The sequence below is a fragment of the Sus scrofa genome, chromosome 7 (genome assembly GCF_000003025.6).
Source record: "Sus scrofa isolate TJ Tabasco breed Duroc chromosome 7, Sscrofa11.1, whole genome shotgun sequence".
NCBI lineage: Eukaryota > Metazoa > Chordata > Mammalia > Artiodactyla > Suidae > Sus > Sus scrofa.
Window position 1 is genome coordinate 29,002,312 of NC_010449.5, and position 16,756 is coordinate 29,019,067.

The 16,756-nt window shown below is 47.4% G+C and overlaps 1 protein-coding gene across 28 annotated transcripts in view; it reads left to right on the forward strand.

Annotated features, from left to right (window-relative positions):
* Positions 1–16,756, forward strand: part of DST (dystonin) — a 487,727-nt gene that overhangs the window by 189,889 nt on the left and 281,082 nt on the right. For 27 of the 28 annotated variants that reach the window (XM_021098565.1, XM_021098572.1, XM_021098573.1 and 24 more), the window contains one exon: positions 16,658–16,719. In XM_021098565.1, coding sequence (XP_020954224.1) covers positions 16,658–16,719 — 62 coding nt within the window. Of the gene's footprint in view, positions 1–10,134; positions 10,235–16,657; positions 16,720–16,756 lie in introns of those variants that run through there. The other variant, XM_021098581.1, reaches the window with a different exon arrangement.

The window sequence follows — 16,756 nt, forward strand, 5'->3', positions numbered from 1 at the left end:
GAACGAGCGAGACCATACTGATGAAAATCAGGCTGCCTGTGGGAGGGTGTGGGGATGAACTGCCAGGAAGCCCAAGAGGGTAGAATGTTTTCTATCTTGTTTTGGGTACCTCGCAGGACGCAAACAATTGTCGAAACTCCAAAGCGAACACTTCATATTTACTTGTTTTATCTTGTTAGTTAAACCTCAATTTTAAAAATAAGATAAAATCACAGAGTTCCCTTTGTGGCTCGGTGGTTAATGAACCTGACCAGGATCCATGAGGTTTCATGTTTGATCCCTGGCCTCACTCAGTGGGTTAAGGATCTGGGCATTGCAGTGAGCTGCGGTGTAGGCTGGCAGCTACAGCTCCGATTCGACCCCTAGCCTGGGAACCTCCATATGCCTTGGGTGTGGCCCTAAAAAGCAAAAAAATAAAATAAAATAAAATAAAATCAGGCGAAGGTCCTTTTGCATCCATCTTTCATAGCACTTTTCCTGCAGTTTTTGCCACTTCCAGCTTCCCATCTCTTTCCTGCTGGACCCAGGCAGGCTAAGGGACTCAGGCCATTTTTTTGGGCCACGTCTACAGCATGCAGACGTTCCCAGGCCAGGGATCGAACCCTCGCCACAGCAGTGACAGTTCCAGATTCTAATGGCTAGGCCACCAGGGAATTCCCTCATGCCATTTTCTAGTGCCAGTACTGGGTACTTTCTGGCATTTCCTGGTGCTGGGGAGGAAGAAGCTTTCCTCTGCTGTTCTAGGTTCTTCTGGCTGATGTAAGAATTAAGTTGACACAAGCCTGATGAACAGGAGAAAATTAAAGGTTTAACAACAGATATACATGGGAAATATACAAACCCAGGAGAACCGAGTAGCTCCCAGAATGGCTGAAGCCCTCACCTTAAGTACCATTTTTAGCTAAAGGCAGAAGTGGATGCTGGGGGTCGTGGTCCAGAACGTCGGAGACAAGGAAGGCAGTTCCAAGCCGATGGGGAGGGAAGGTCTGGTAAAGGTTTGCCGGGCCCTGGGCAGGCAGTGGGCGGAACGGACTCTGGCCTCCAGCCCTGTTCCCCGGACCACATGTCACCCGTGTTCTTTGCAGACAACCCGGGTGACGTGTCTGTTCTGGGAACAGGCCCTCTATCTGAACCCTTCAGGCTTGGGGGAAGGTCCATCTTTCTTCCTGAGTCTTTTGTTTTCAGCTGGCAGTAATCCTGGGGCCAGAGCAGTGTGTTGGGGTGGCAGGTTTGTCCTCTACAGCGGGTTCTCAAGAGATGCTTGTTGAACCCATGGAATGCTACCTTCTGAAAAAGCCTGGCCCATTAAAAAAAAAAGAGTAGGTTTGGGAATAGGGGCCTCCTGGAAGATTTTTTTTTTCTTTTAATCTCATTGCAGCAGTAGTTGATTTACAATGTTGCATTAGTTTCAGGTGTAGAGCAGAGAGAGTCAGTTATACACATACATGTATCCATTCTTGTTTTCCACGTAGGTTGTTACAAACTATTGAGCAGGTTTCCCAGTGCATTACAGTAGGTTTTTGTCAATCAGCTCTTTTATACGGTAGTGTGTGTGGATCTGCTACTCTCACCCCTCCAATTCCTCTCTTTCCCCAACAGTTGACCCCGTGGTAGATTGGTGTTGAAATCTGTGAGTTTGTTTTTGTTCTATAAACAAATTCCCTTGTGTCATTTTTTATTAGACTGTGCGTATAAGTGATATCCTCTAATATTTATCTTTGTCTGGCTTACTTCACTCCGTGTGATCATCTCTAGGGCCAGTCCGTCCATAGTTGCTGCAGATGGCATGATGTCACTCATTTTTATGCTGAGGGATCAGGAAGACGTGTCATGTGATCCTCAGGTGCACAGAGGAAATCCGAGTTTCATGGGAGATGCAGGTCAAGCCGCTGTTAACTTAGGTAGTTACAGAGACTTGTATACAAAAAATAGAGACTGAGTTTGTATATTTTAATGGTTTTTTTTTTTTTTTTTTGGTCTTTTTGCCTTTTTTAGGGCCATACCCATGGCTTATGGAGGTTCCCAGGCTAGGGGTCTAATCAGAGCTGTAGCCGCCAGCCTACACCACAGCCACAGCATTAGGATCTGAGCCGAATCTGCGACCTACACCATAGCTCACGGCAACGCCGGGTCCTTAACCCACTGAGCATAGGACAGGGATCGAACCCGCAACCTCATGGTTCCTGGTCAGATTCGTTAACCACTAAGCTACGACGGGATCTCCTTTAATGCTGTTTTGAGCTTTCCGGTCTCTAGGCGTCAGGTGATGCCTAAAGTTTTACATCATTTCTCCAGCCATCTCCCCATTTTTGTTAGGAGTAGGTTCAACCAGGAGCAGACCGCTGAGTCACAGCTCTGGGCTTAGGGGCCTTGAAGGTACTTCATTGTTGAAATGGATTTTAGTTGACAATTTTCATTTCAGCAGCCGGGCAGAGGTGCTGAGAGCTCAGCTGATTTTTGGCCCTACGGAGGTGCCCCGCTCTGTGGGGGACCCACTAGTTTGTCTCCTAGAAAAAGTTCCACGCCCCTTTAAATGTCCCTCTAAGAGTTCCCGCTGTGGAATTGGTGGCATCTCTGAAGTGCTGGGATGCAGGTTCAGTCCCTAGCTTGTCACAGTGGGTAAAGAATCCAGCATTGCCATAGCTTTAGTGTAGGCCTCAGGGGCAGCTCGGATCTAATCCCTGTTCTGGGAAAGTCCATATGCCGCCCCAGGGGCCAAAAAAGGAAAGAAAAAAAAGTCCTCTGGAGCCTGGTGTTTCAGTGTCAGCCACACCTGTTAAAGGTGACAGCAGCAGCAGCCAGGAAAGGGAGGCAGAAGGCTTTTATAAAAAGTATTGCACAGATTGAGGGTTCTCAAAGCAAAACTCTTAGACGAATGCCTGCAGTGCAACCCTCCCTCCCAGTTGTAAATAGTAACATCTGTTCGTTCCTTGAGGAAAAATGGGAAGAAAATACTGATGCCGTAACTGGTGTTTTCCATGTCCCAGAAACTGTGCAGTGTTGCTTTTAGAAACGCGTGATCATTTTGTGGCAGTAACTCGGTTGATCATAACCTTTTTCTGTGAATAGGTAATAATGAATAATATCTGGACAAATTTTGAGTATTTATCAAGCAGGAATCTTATTTGGTGTTGAGATGAATATTTTCTTCTATGCATCGCCGTCTGAATTTTGGATTTTCTGCAGACTCCCTTCCAGAGGCAGTGGCTGGCAAGGGGGAGGTTAGGGGTGTGGAGTGGGGGCTGACTGCCTTGATTTGATTCCTCATTCTCTGCTAATCCAGCTAATAGGCAATATAAAATAAGCAGATGTATCTTGATATTAGTGAGAAATATTTCTCTTGTGTTGACTTCCTTCTAGTCCTCACTTGAAATATTGCACATATTCAGGGAGAAACAGGAGCTAGAGAGAGGCGGGTCCCTGACCTTTTTTGCTTTGCTTATTGCCTTTCGACCTTGGCCAAGTAACTTCCCAAGGCCTTTGTTTCCTGCGCTAATTGCTCCGCAGTGAGGATGCCAGCTGCTCCGTGCGGGGCCCAGCGCCCTGAGTGCGGGTAAATGTGCGCTGTTGTACCTGCCGTGTGAAAACGCGTGAGTGTTATGAACGTTATCAAAGCCCCTTCCTCACCGTCGCCAAATTCCCAAGGCTAACACCAGCGGGGTGTCCGCTCAGCACCACCTCCCAGGGCCTGACATCCACAGTTTCCTCTCTAGCATCTCCTGTCACTGGATGTGACCATTCACTTCTGTCCGTTTTTGAGGAGCCCTGGCTTTCGCTCTAAAATTTATCATTAACAAAAGCGTGCATTGACTATTCTCTTATATATATTTTCTTCTTTTTTAGGGGCATGGTGCTTTCTCATAAAGATGGGGGGAGGGTCATGGAACGGGCAGGTTGGGGACCATGGTTCTAACTCGATAATAAAGGTGGATCTTCAAGCAGAGGCTCCCCTGCCTCAGAGTTTGCCTTTGGTTCCCAAGGAGAAGAAGCAGGTGGGCAAGGCAGGCGTTCTGCAGAAAGTGGAGGCATGGAAGTGATCAGGGCGGTGGTCTGGTGGTGACCTGGGAGAAGCCCTGCTCCTGTGACGTCAGAGAGAGCTCTGTCCCTGTCTGCATCACCTGTGACGCTCTGGGTGCATGGTTGGGAGAGTGAGGCCCTGGCTGACACAGGTTCGGAGATCTTCTCTGCACAGGAGGCAGTAAGCCCCTCGGAAAGCTCTTCTGGCCCTGGGACACTCAGTGGTCAGTGCTCCTGGGAGGGGGATGGGGGTGGGGATAATAATGGAAGGGGTGGGGGAGGGGTGGCGGGGGTGGGGTTGGGAGTACTAGTGGGGGTGGTGATGGGGTGGGAGGGGTGCAGTGGTAGAGGTGATGGGATTGTCAGGATGAAAGGGCAATGGGAGGGTGTGGGGGGTGGTAGTGGTGGGGGGTGGTTTGGGGGTTTAGGAGTGGGGGTAGTGGGGATGGAGTGGAAGGGGTGCAGTGGTGGGGGTGTGGGGTAGAGTGGGATGGTCAGGGTGGGGATGGAGGTAGTGGTGGGAGTGATGATGGGGTGGGAAGGGAGGTAGGTAGGTGATGCGATAGATGGTAGTAGTGGGAGGAAGGGTGGTGGGGGTGGTGGTAGTGGTGGTGGGTGGTTGGCGGGTGCTTTGGGGTGGGGGAGGGGCAGTGGAATGGGAGGGGTGCAGGGGTGGGGTGGGGTGGTCAGGGTGGGGGTGAAGGGGGAAGGGATTGGGGGTGGTGGTGATTTGGGGAGTGGGGTGGGGCAGTGGCTTCAGCTGCAGTGAAGCCTTCCAGGTTGGGGTTGGGTCAGCTGGGGTGTGGCTTCAGAAGCTCAGGGGCACACCTGGTGACCCCGTAACTATGGCAGGTGCCCCCAGCAGCCGTCACCTACACTTATGTGAAAACCCTGGGCAGGAGGCAGTCTCCTTAGGAAACGAGCCTGGGCTGAGGTTTTCCCAGTGCTCAGAGTCATCTTTGGTGTTCTCCACCCTTCTGTCCCTGCCGCTGACTCTGTCTGCCTGGCCCTGTTGGTTTAGGAGGGAGAGTGTGTGGGGGTCACTCTGTGGTGGCCGTGGGCAGAGTGGGTACTGTGCCACACACCTGCAAAAGCGTTAGCTCATGGACAGCACCTGCCTTCCACCCGTGTAACTGCGTAACTGGGAGCACCACGTTTTGAAGATGCTTGGTGGAGAAAGTAGAATAAAAGCAGGGGTTTTATATTCAATTCTTGGCCAGTCGTGAGAAACAGGTACCATAGATTCATCTTCAGTGCAGAACCCATTCGTCCCTCTTTGTTCCCAGCCAGGGACACTGTTGATCCCATGCTGTCACCACTCGGATCAGCTGGATCAGCTGCAACCCCTGCTCAGACAGTGGGTCACGTGACCTGGTCACGGCCGGGGGTGGGGCCGGAGATGCACAAAAGGGTATTTGTGTGAGGATTTGTGGGGTCCATTGTCCTGCACCACCCTTGCCTCGGCTTACTTAGCACATTCTACCCTTGTCCTAGTCCTGGATTCCCTGACAACCGGGGCAAAACCCTACTGCGTTTTTCCTCGGCGATTAATCTCCCCCCCAGCATACCCTCCAAGCAGGGTCATTTGTGAATATTTTCTGTTATTGATTCTCCTGTCAGAGCCTCTTTACAGCCTCATCATTGTTATCCCCTTCTGGACAGCTGCTCTCTGGAGGGGTGTCACCAGCCTCCTCCCCTCTCCTCCAGCCTCTAGCCCCTCCCTTCCCCTTCCCCCTCCCCCGCCCTCCCTTTCTCACTCCCTCCCCTCTTCCCTCCCCTCCTCCTCCCCATTCCCCTTCCCTCTCTCTTCTTCTCTCCCTCTCCCCTCCCCTCCACTCCCTCCCTCCCCCTCCTTTCCCCCTCCCCTCCCTTCTCCCCTCCCCTCTCTCCCCTTCCCCCTTTTCTGCTCCTCCCCTCCCTTCTCTCTCTCCCTCCCTCCCTCTCCCCTCCCTCTTGTCCCCTCTCCCCTCCTCCCTTCCTCCTGCCCCAGCCTAGAGCCAGCCTACCCACAGCTGCGTTGTTCCTCTCTCTTCAGATCCCAGTGGGGCACCAGCCTGTATCTGTCTTTTTTCTGTGTTTTCTCTAGAGTATACTGCAGTGTTGAATACACACACGAATAGAAACTTGAAATACTTCTCCCCTCACAGTTGCTGTCAATGGTGATACACAAATACATCTTCTTTGTCAAAGACTGAAATTATTTAGAAATATGCAGAAGGAAATAGGATATTTATCCCACCAACCCCCGCCCCTTCTGCTCTTCTCATGAAACTGCTCTCTCTCAATTCGATGGGCATCCTTTATATGCCTTTATCATTTTGCATTTTCCCACTCAACTATATATCTTGGAAGCTTTTTATGTCACTGTGCAAGCTTTCCCTTAACATTCTGTAAGGTTGGTGAAGTATAATTCATTCATCTGGCCTTCTACTGACTGACGTTTATGTGGTTTCAAATGTTTTGCTTGAGTAAACATCTTTGTACCCTGATCATCTGTATTCAAGTATTTCTTAAGGTTTCCTACAAGTGGAATTGTTGGTTCGGACAGGTGAATGCATTTTCATATGTAATGGATACTGACAAATCACCCTCAGATTTTTTTTTGCTGTCGCACACGTGGGACGACCTGTCTCTGTGTTATGTATTGTCAGTCTTAGGAACTTTATGCTGGGATGAAATTTGCTCCATGGGCATTTCCTGGCTGGAAGGCAGGGGGAGCCTTTCCCTGAATTTTATTGACCCTTTGCATTCCTTTTTTGTCCTTCTTCTTTTTTGCGTTCCTTCTTTGAATTGTGTGCTCACCCCATTTGTAGTGAGGGAGGGGCTGTCTTTTTTTTTTTTTTTTTTTTTTTTAATTTCGTTCGTAGTGTCTGCGGTCATCAGGCTTTGTCAGATTTGTCAGCCGCAATGGGGTTTGGGCCTGGGAACTTGTTTTCAACACGCTCCCTACCCAACTTTTTTTTTTTTTTTTTTTAATTTGATGGCTAGTCCCACAGCATACCGAAGCTGCAGGCCAGGCACTGAACCCCCCAGTCACAGCTGCCGCAATGCTGGATCCTTAACCCACTGCTCCGGGCTGGGGATCAAAGCTGCACCGCCACAGTGACCCAAGCTGCTGCAGTCTGACTCTTAACCCACTGCGCCACTGCAGGAATGCCCAGCTATTTTTAAAACATAATTTTCTCTATCTTTTTCAGAATGGTTTATTTGTTTTAAATTTTTCCTCCCTCCCATTTCTAGTAGTCTGTAATTTCCTGATGTCTTTGAAAGTTCCCAGGCCAAGGATTGAACCTGCGCCACAGCAGTAACCCGAGCCACTGCTGTGACATTGTGATGCTTCTGTGCGAATATTTGAGAAGCATTTTCCACCACAGTGAGAGCAGGGACCCCTGTCTCTTACTCATTGCATCTCTAGCCTCCAATCGGGTGATGTCTGCCGAGGCCACTGTGCTTGGTGTGTGAGGGTCCCATCAAGTGGGCAGGGCCCTTGTTACCGGGATGAGGCCCAGGCCCCCAGGTGACAAGGGGGTGAGGCTGCAGCGCACAGGGGGCTGGGGGGCTGATGGTGGAGCCGTGGCAGTGACAGGGGGTCGGACTCCCTCTCCTCCAGCTCCCTGGTCACAACTGGACATCGTCTGTCATTCTCAGGGGCTGGTCTTCTCGCTGAACCCAACTATTTCTTCCAGCCAGTTTTCCTTCTTCTGTAATGAAAGAGTTTTTCCTTGCTGTTTTCACTACGTTGTACTGCAGAGCGCTTTCATGGCAGCAGTGCAAAATTGCCCAGATCCCTTTTTTCCTTTTCCTCCCATCTTTTTTTCCCACACGACTCCACTGCTTCATCTTTTCTTTTTCCTCCCTCATTCCCTCCTTCCTTTCCAACCCGCCTCTTTCCTCCCTCTATCTTTCCCTCCTCCCCTTCCCCTCCCTCCCTTCTCCACTCCCTTCTCCCCTCCCTTCCTTCCTCCTCCCTCCTCCCCTCCCTCTGTCCGTCTCCTCCTCTCCCTCCTCCCCTCCCTCTTCCGTCCATCCTCTCCTCCCTCCTCCCCTCTCTCCATCCTTCCTTCCCTCCCTCTGTCCTCCATCCTTTCTCTTTTCTCTGTCTTTTTTTAGATACAGCCTTGTGCAGAGTGTTTCTCATTCTTCTTCTAAAATTCACACCTGACTGTTATTAATAAATGCAGGCATCTCATCCTGGTCATAAATTCAGATGTGACCCCCTACAAACCCCTGTGAGTACCCTTTTTCCTCGCTTTAGAATCACCGATCTGCACAAGTTCACCTTTTGCCACTTGTGTATCCCCCCCACCGCCACCCCCACTGAAGATTTGGCCAGGCTTCACTTTTTCCTTTTTGTCGTTTATTTCTTAAAACTTAGCCTTTTGTTTTTGTAGGATGAATGCTATTGAATATGCTTTGGCAGACTGCAGCCCCCACGCTCTCTTCGCAGCTGTGTGATCCTGGGCAGTTTAGGCACCACCTGCCCGGGGTCCTCCTGGGAGTGCCCACGACCTTGTGAGGGGTCTCATGAGGTTGCCACGCAGTCTGTGCTTGTTCCCTGCCTGTACGTGACATGTCACCTGGCACATGGCCCCTCCCAGAGTGTTTGCTCTTATCATCATCACTCTCTTTGGGGGAGATGGTTCAGGCTTTTTGGTGGCAGAGGTGAGGCTCTGAAACAGACAACGGGAAAGGGGGAGGAAGTGAGGCTGCTTTCAACTTCTGCCAAAGTTGATGTAATTGTGTCATTTGCAGTTGATTTAGTTTTAGAAACGGTTCGCGGATCTTTCAAGGCAGTTCGAAGCCACCCTTAACCTAGCAGCACCTTTTCCCCCCACGAGATCACAGCGGGCTGGTTCCCCGGTGCTGAAAGCAAGTAGTGGTCCTTTACCATTTGTTCTTGGAGTTCCTGTTTGTACAGTTCTTGTTCAGGCAGGTGCACTGAAGACAGGCGCTGTGGTGGCCTCTAGAACAAGGGTTCTCATTTCTTGGCATTCTTTTCATTGTGCTCAGAAGTGTGGTCTTGTAAATGAGAGACTGCTTGCTTTTCCTGCATTATTAGACCACGAAGTTCTGTTAATTAATTGATGACGTAGACAAGAAGTGGGTTTTGGACTCAGATTTCAGATCCCACGTAGGCTGTGGAATTTTAAGCTCGTTTCTTAATCTCTCCAAACCCTTTTTGTTACATCTTTGAAATGAAGATGTACAGGCATTCCTCATGGCTCAGCAGGTTAAGTGTCCAGCGTTTTCATTGCTGTGGCTCAGGCCTGGGGAACTTAAACGTGCAAAATATATATATATATAACTTAAAAAAATATATATGTATATATATAACTTAAAAAAGATAAAATAAAATGGGAGTTCTCGTCCTAGCTCAGTGGTAACAAACGCAACTAGTAGCCATGAGGATGTGGGTTTAATCCCTGACCTCACTCAGTGGGTTAGGGATCTGGCCTTGCTGTGAGCTGTGGTGTAGACTGGCAGCTACAGCTCCGATTTAACTCCTAGCTCAGGAACTTCTATATGCCGCAGGTGTGGCCCTAAAGAAGCAATAAATAAAATTAAAATAAACTTAAGATAAACCTTTCAGCTCAAAGAATTGTGGTGAGATTCACGTGAAAATATGCGTGAAGGTACATAAATACCTGGGAGTGGCGTTCCCCCTGAAGCAGATGGGCCTGGCCTGTAAACATCCCTCAAACACCTTCATAGCGCACGTATCAGGCTTGAGTTAAACTAGTCGGGCTGGTTGCGGCTTTTTATTCCAGAGGCATTCTGCCTGGGGTTTCAGAGGAGGGAATGTGATGAGCTAGGACCAGGGTGAAATCTGCCCAAATCTGCCATCCGATGGCCTCGTTGCAAACAAGTTGGGAAAGCACAGCTCTCTCCTCAGGGCACTTCCATTGCACGGTTTTGAGCTGAGAAGGAGAAATGGAGAATCCATTCTGTTTCAGTCCCAGCTGTCCGCATCCCCTGTGGAATCGTGGAGGAGACTGGTTTGGCTCCTGTTTGTTTAAAAGGGGGAGTCAACTGGTTTTCGGCTTGGAAGTGGGCGTGTCGGTGTTTTCCTTTCTGCACCGAAAGTCAGCAGGACTCTGACACCTCCGGGCTGAGAGTGTGCAGAGCAGCTGAGCAGGTCCGAGCAGGATGATGGGGCAGGTCCGGAGACGTGACAGTGCCTGGAACGCCAGGCTGGTGGGGCTGATGTGCTGCCTGGGTCAGTACCACCTGTTGCCTCCCCTTTGCATGTCAGGATTGGGAAGGGGAAGCTGCAGGACCCGAGCCGGTTTGCACGGTGGGGCTGTCGGATTTTCAGAAGTCGGGACAGGCCCCTGTGCCAACTCCTGTGGCTCCCGGGACAGAACTTGTCCCTTCTGGGGACATAGGATAGGTGTTGAGATCATCTCCATATTTATTTTGTGACACCAAGTGGATTTACCTTTGATTGGATTTTGCTGAAGACCAGCCAGTGTAGGTTGTAATAACTGGTGCTGTTTTCATGCTTTTTGTTTTTCCCAAATCCTGCTGTTCTTTGCATACTCTGCCCTTATGGCATGTTCAGCCACGTTGTACTTTATAAGGTGATTCTACATGTGTATTCTCATTTCAAACGTTCTCTAGGAATGAAATGATTTTCTCGTAGAAGAAAGTTATAAAACTTTGTTCAGCAGAATAATCAGATAGTCTGTAAAACCAATAGCATCAGTTAAAAACTCAGGAATGAGGAGTTCCCACTGCGATGAAGTGAGTTAAGAATCCAACTGCAGTGGCTCAGGTTGCTGCGGAAGCACTGGTTCCCCGCCTGGGAACTTCCATATGCTGCAGGTGCAGCCATACAAATAAAATTAGAAAATAAAAATAAAAGGAAAACCCTCAGGGATGATTTTTCCTTTTGGTTGTCTTGGGGCCTCGCCCTGAATATAAATCTTAGTGTTGGACATCCCTCAGTGACATGAAATAAGGAACCCTTATGAGACTTGCCACTGGAAAATTAGACGGCGGCATTTGGATTACGCCCTTCTGCAGTAACTGCCTTTGGAAATAAAGTGTCTGGAAAGTGGCAAATCACAGTCTCCCAAGACTTAAATTATTCCTGGATTGTGAAGTTGCTTTCCTGCAGAAAGTCGAGCCCTAAAAGTCCACCTTAGCTCTGCTCTGGTGTTTGTGGTGCTGTGGGAGGCGTCCCACGTGTCAGAGAGCCCTGCTGGGTGTTCATATTATCATGTGATGATTTCAAGGAATTAATAAAATATTGGAAGATAATTACAGGAATATCTTCATCTCATGTTTTGTAACCGAGAGGCCACGTCTAGGTTTATCACGGTTTAAAAGAAAAGATTAGGTTGCTGCTGTTAGAAAACAGTTATCAGAACTTAGGAATCATGTGTCATTAGTTCGTTTTAGTCTTTAGTCTTTGTACCTTACCCAGTACTTAAGTGAATCTCATTGTTTGATCACTTGATTAAATCAGCTATACCTTGTGGCTAAGCAATCACTCTAAGCGATTAGTTTCTAAGAACATGTGTTCTGTTCTTTGTGTTCCTTAAATTAAATGTTTTATCAACTGTTCTGTACCAAGAGAAGTTTCTTTAATATACATCCTATGTTCAGTTTCATGGGAGAGAATATTTGTCGGTGTTCATATTATCATGTGATGATTTCAATGAATTAATAAAATTTTGGAAGATAGTTACAGGACTGTCTTCATTTCATGTTTTGTAACGTGATACAGAAGCTGTCTATACTTGAATTATAAGGATTGTTAATTAATAGTACACTGTGTTTTTTTTTTTCTTGATTGAACACTAAGGTCTCAGGTTATTAATTGGATGGTATGACTGTGGATGCCGCCTTCTTCTTCCTACTCTGTTTTCGCAGTAGGGGGGTTAGAAAAGCACTGCCAAAATGTGGCAGGAGCCACTTTGGCCTGGAGATACCCTTATTTGCACTTGCTTGTCCAAAGTCCACAGCCCTGTCTGTGATTGGGGTGTGCTGAGCCCTCCCTCTGAGAGGCAGCAATAGTGAGACAAACACCACACCCTGTCACTTATATGTAGAATCTGAGAAGAGAATGTAAACGAGCCTATAGGCGGAACAGAAACAGCCTCATGGGCTTTGAAAACCTTAGGGTTACCAAAGGGGACAGATTGGGGTTGGGGAAGGATGGACTGCGGGTTTGGGATGGAAATGTTCTAGAATCAGGTTGCGATGATGGCTGTACAACTGTAAATATAAAATTCATTGAATTAGAAAAAGGTGGGAGGTCCCTTTGTGGCTCAGCGGGTTATGGACTCGATTAGTATCCATGAGGATGTGGGTTCGATCCCTGGCTTCACTCAGTGGCTTAAGGATCGGGTGTTGCTGTGGCTGTGGTGGAGAGGGGTAGCTGCAGCTCCAGTTTGACCCCTAGCCTGGGAGCGTGCGTATGCTGCAGGTGTGGCCTTAAAAAGCAAAAATAAATAAATAAATATTAAAAAATGAAAGATGCAGAATCTTGGGGTGGAGGAAGCAACTCTGGGTGGGGGTGCTCAGAACACTTGGACTGAACTAAGGGTCCTTCCAGGAGATCAGGGTTTGGCTAGAGGAGTCTGCACTAGGCTGGCTTCTGTCTTGCTAATCTGCCTTCCCTCCCCCATGCCCCTGCAGCCCTACTCAGTGGCTGGCCCCACTCGCTGACTGGCCAGGGTCAGGGGTGGGCTTTTTCGGTGCTCCCTGCGGTGCTCCCTGCATGGTGAGTGCCGCATCCTCTGCCCAGCTGGCCTTCCTGTCAGGTGCCCTCTCTAGGTGACAGCTGTGGAGAGCAAGGGCCAGCGCTCTTCCTGTCCAGCCTGGTGGTCCAGCACCACGTGGTGCTGGGCTCATCCCTGAGAGATGAGGGGATGAGGGAGGGAGGCTGGGACTGTGGATTGCTATGTTTCCTTTGCTCTTGCCTCCTGTACTGATTAGTTATTTGGGTTCATTCTGAACTCTTTAGGAATAGCAAGGCTGAAAGACCTTTATGACATCATTGTTACTTCAAGAGACATAGTAATGTATATACCATTGCATCTAAGTTTGTGAGTAATGATACCTTGTTACCCTGAGCTGGACCGTCTTTAGGGAAACGTAATTATTTCACACTGTGGGCATTTGTTTGTTGATTGCACAGAAGTGTCATGGCATCTGCTGTGGGGGAGGGGAAAATGGCTGAGGTCTCCGTCATGCCCCAGGGGATGTCAGTAAGGACATGGATTGTCTGCTGATGATGCTCGCAAGCAACAAAAGGCAAAGAAAGTATCAGACGTGTAAAATTATTTATGAGTAATTCATCCTTGTGAAAATCACACGCAACCTAAATTTCCAGCAATTGACAAGCCTGAGTAAACAAATTATGCAATATTTGTAACAGTAAATGTAATGCAAATGTTCAAAATCATGGAAAACAATGTTGAAACACATGGTGCATGTTCCTAATCTATTGTTAATCTTAAAAGTTTACAAGGTGGGGTCCTGTACAGTTCTGACTCTTGTTTCGTTTACAAGGAACTAAATTTACTTTTATAAACAAGAGGAAGCACAATCAATTTTTTAAACTTAATAAATTAATAAATACTGTGTGGATGGGAACGTTGGTTAGCAATTACGGATGTTATTGTTCTTGGCAGAGTAGTTTTAAGCAAAGTGCCTGGGGATTTTACATTGGGATTGGGCAAGCTGAACAATTTTAGCATAAATTCTGAGCCTTTATATTCAGAATTAGCAAGCTGCTTCTTTTTTTTTCCCCCTGCTTTTTAGAGCCCCACCTGCAGCATATGGAATTTCCCAGGCTAGGGGTTGAATTGGAGCTGCAGCTGCCTGCTTACACCACAGCCACAGCAACTCAGGATCCGAGCTGTGTCTGTGACCTGCACCACGGCTCACAGCAACACCAGATCCTTAACCCACTGAGCAAGGCCAGGGATAGAACCTGCGTCCTCATGGTCACTAATTGTATTGGTTTCCGCTGCGCCACCGTGGGAACGCCCAAGAGTTAGCAAGCTTCTTGGTCAGCTTCTCCAAGTTTTATATGCACTGGGAAGTCAAAAGTGAGACTGGAAGTTTGGGGCACCGAGAAGGAATTAGTTGTGGGCATTACCAAGAGAGGCTCTGTTTAGTGTCTTTTTGGTTCTCTCCCATGATGCTGGGAAGTGAAAAGGGCTTCAGGGAGGTACTTTGGAGAAGAAATGCTTATGCAAGGGAGGTCCCGTGGCCCCTGCCCCCTTTCACTTTGGCGTCGCAGGGTGGGAGAGCTCCAGGTAACAAGCTGTCACTGCCCAGGTCTGCAAAGAGTCTCCTCTGAACAAACCACTGGATTGCTTTACTAAGACTTACTCATCCATTTCCTTATCTCTGAATATTTAGGTCTTTTCTAAACTTTTATTTGGAAACATAACACTGGTTTATATTCTCATAGATACAGGTTTGTGTTCCACCATGGTTATAGTTTCAGGATAAACTTTATAGAAACGAATTTGCTGGGAAAGGGTGTATGTTTTTAGGGCTTTTGATATTTATTGGCAAATTGTCCTGCAGTGGTGCTGTCCAGTCAAAATTTTTGTGATGCTGGGAATGTTTTATATCTGTGATGTCCAATGTTAGTTTCTGCACCCTTGAATTGTAGCTATTGTAACCAAGGAATGGAATTGTTAATTTTATTTTGTTCTAATTAATTTTGCTTTGAAGTTAAATAGCCATATATGTGACCAGTCACTACAGTATTGATAGTGCAGGTCTCTTAAGATTTGAACCAAATTACGTTCCCTCTAGTAATATATATATATATATCTGTTCCCTGTACCCTTGTCAACATGATTTTTTTTTCATAAAATCTTGGCAATTTGATAGGTTAAAAACCTTATTTATATTATTTTATATTATTATTTGCTAGTGAGGTTGAGTACCTGTGAGTACATGTAATGTTTTAATTTTTAAAATTAATTTCAATACATAATTTTTTATTATTTATTTATTCATTTACTTTTGGGTTGTGCCCACAGCATGCAGAGGTTCCCAGGCCAGGGATCGAACCCATGCCATAGCTGTAACCAGAGCCACAGCAGTGACAACACCAGATCTTTAACCTGCCACCAGAGAACGCAAAAAAAAAAAATCCTAAATTTTTCTAATTTTTTTCCTACATTAAATTCCTAGGAGTTCCCATCATGGCTCAGTGGAAACGAATCTGACTAACATCCGTGAGGATGCAGGTTGGATCCTGGCCTTGCTCAGTGGGTTAAAGATCTGGTATTGCCATGAGTTGTGGTGTAGGTCGAGGAAGCTCTCATCCCGAGTTGCTGTGGCTGTGACGTAAGCTGGCAGCTGCAGCTCCGATTTGACCCCCAGCCTGAGAACCTCCACATGCTGTGGGTGTGGCCCTAAAAAGACAAAAATAAATAAATAAATAAATTCCTAAAAATTTCCTAAATTTTGTTTCCTAAAAAAAAAAAAAAAATCCAGAATTTTTAATCGTTTTCATTGTCTGCTTTTGCGCTGTTAACACATTAAGATGTTCATCTTTTTCTTTCTTGCTTATTTTTTTTTTTTTTTTTGGACTGATGTTAGTAACTTCTACTTCATTTTATGGATAGTTTTCACAGTTGACGTATTTAAGTATTTTTGTTCATGTTTAAGTTACTGTAAGGCACATAAATACTTTCAGTAAGTAGGACAAGCATCTTCCAGGAAACTTTAGTTGCATTTAGGGTAGTTTACAGCTGGCAGGGGCGGGGGAGCAGGGCTCAATGATGATGAACAAGGAGGAAGAGGGATGAAGAGGGCGAGGCTTGTTTGCTCCCTGAGAAAGGATGGAGAAGGTGGAGTGGGTGGGAAAGGATAAGGGAGGCCCCCCACCTCATGCTGAGAGGATGCGGTAGGTATGGGATGACTCGACACCAGAGGGAGGGGGACATGGCAGGGCAGGGACTGCTGCCTGGGGTGGGGGATGCTGGAGCTTAGGATGCTTTTTGAAATAGTAACTTGATGAGCCAGGACACGGTGGTGCTCTTCCTTCTACCTAAGGCTGCCCCTCCCCCTTCTCTGTACCACGTCTGTAACCAGGACAGGGTCACCCTCTGTGGCAAGGATCTAATGGGCGTTTTGTTTCTACCAGATGGTTCAGCACAGGGGAGCAGCATGGTTAGAAATTAAACCACTGTCCACTTCAAGCCAGAGGACCTTTTATCAGAACTTGAAGTGGTTTGCTGACTATTCATGGACCAGTCTTTTAACCTCTTGGTTTCCTGTCCTGTGAGATGGGAATGACCTCCCCTGCCCCCCGGGGTTGTGAAGATCAGCTTGGGTGTAATCTATGGTCAGGGCTCTGGGAAGTTCCTGCAGGGGCTCACCCAGAGTGTCAGGTGTAGCTGAGAGGACTTCCTGGCGGCGGCGGCGGCAGTGATGGGGTTTATGTAGCAGAGCCGGCCGAGGCAGTGCTGGCAAATGCCACGCCACGAAGAGGCCTGTCTTTCTTCCCTCAAGGAGCTGTTGTTTAACAAGAAAATTCAAGTGCCCTAAACAGTATTTTTTGAACACCTTATTTTTGCTTATGTGCAGAGTCACTAGTAAAGTCTCCTCTTCATGGCTTTTACTAACCTTCTTTTATATCTTTTTTCCCCTCTTCCAGATGAACGGGACAAAGTTCAAAAGAAGACGTTTACAAAATGGATAAATCAGCATCTCATGAAGGTCAGTATGTATCTCGTCCGCATCTTGGAACCATTAG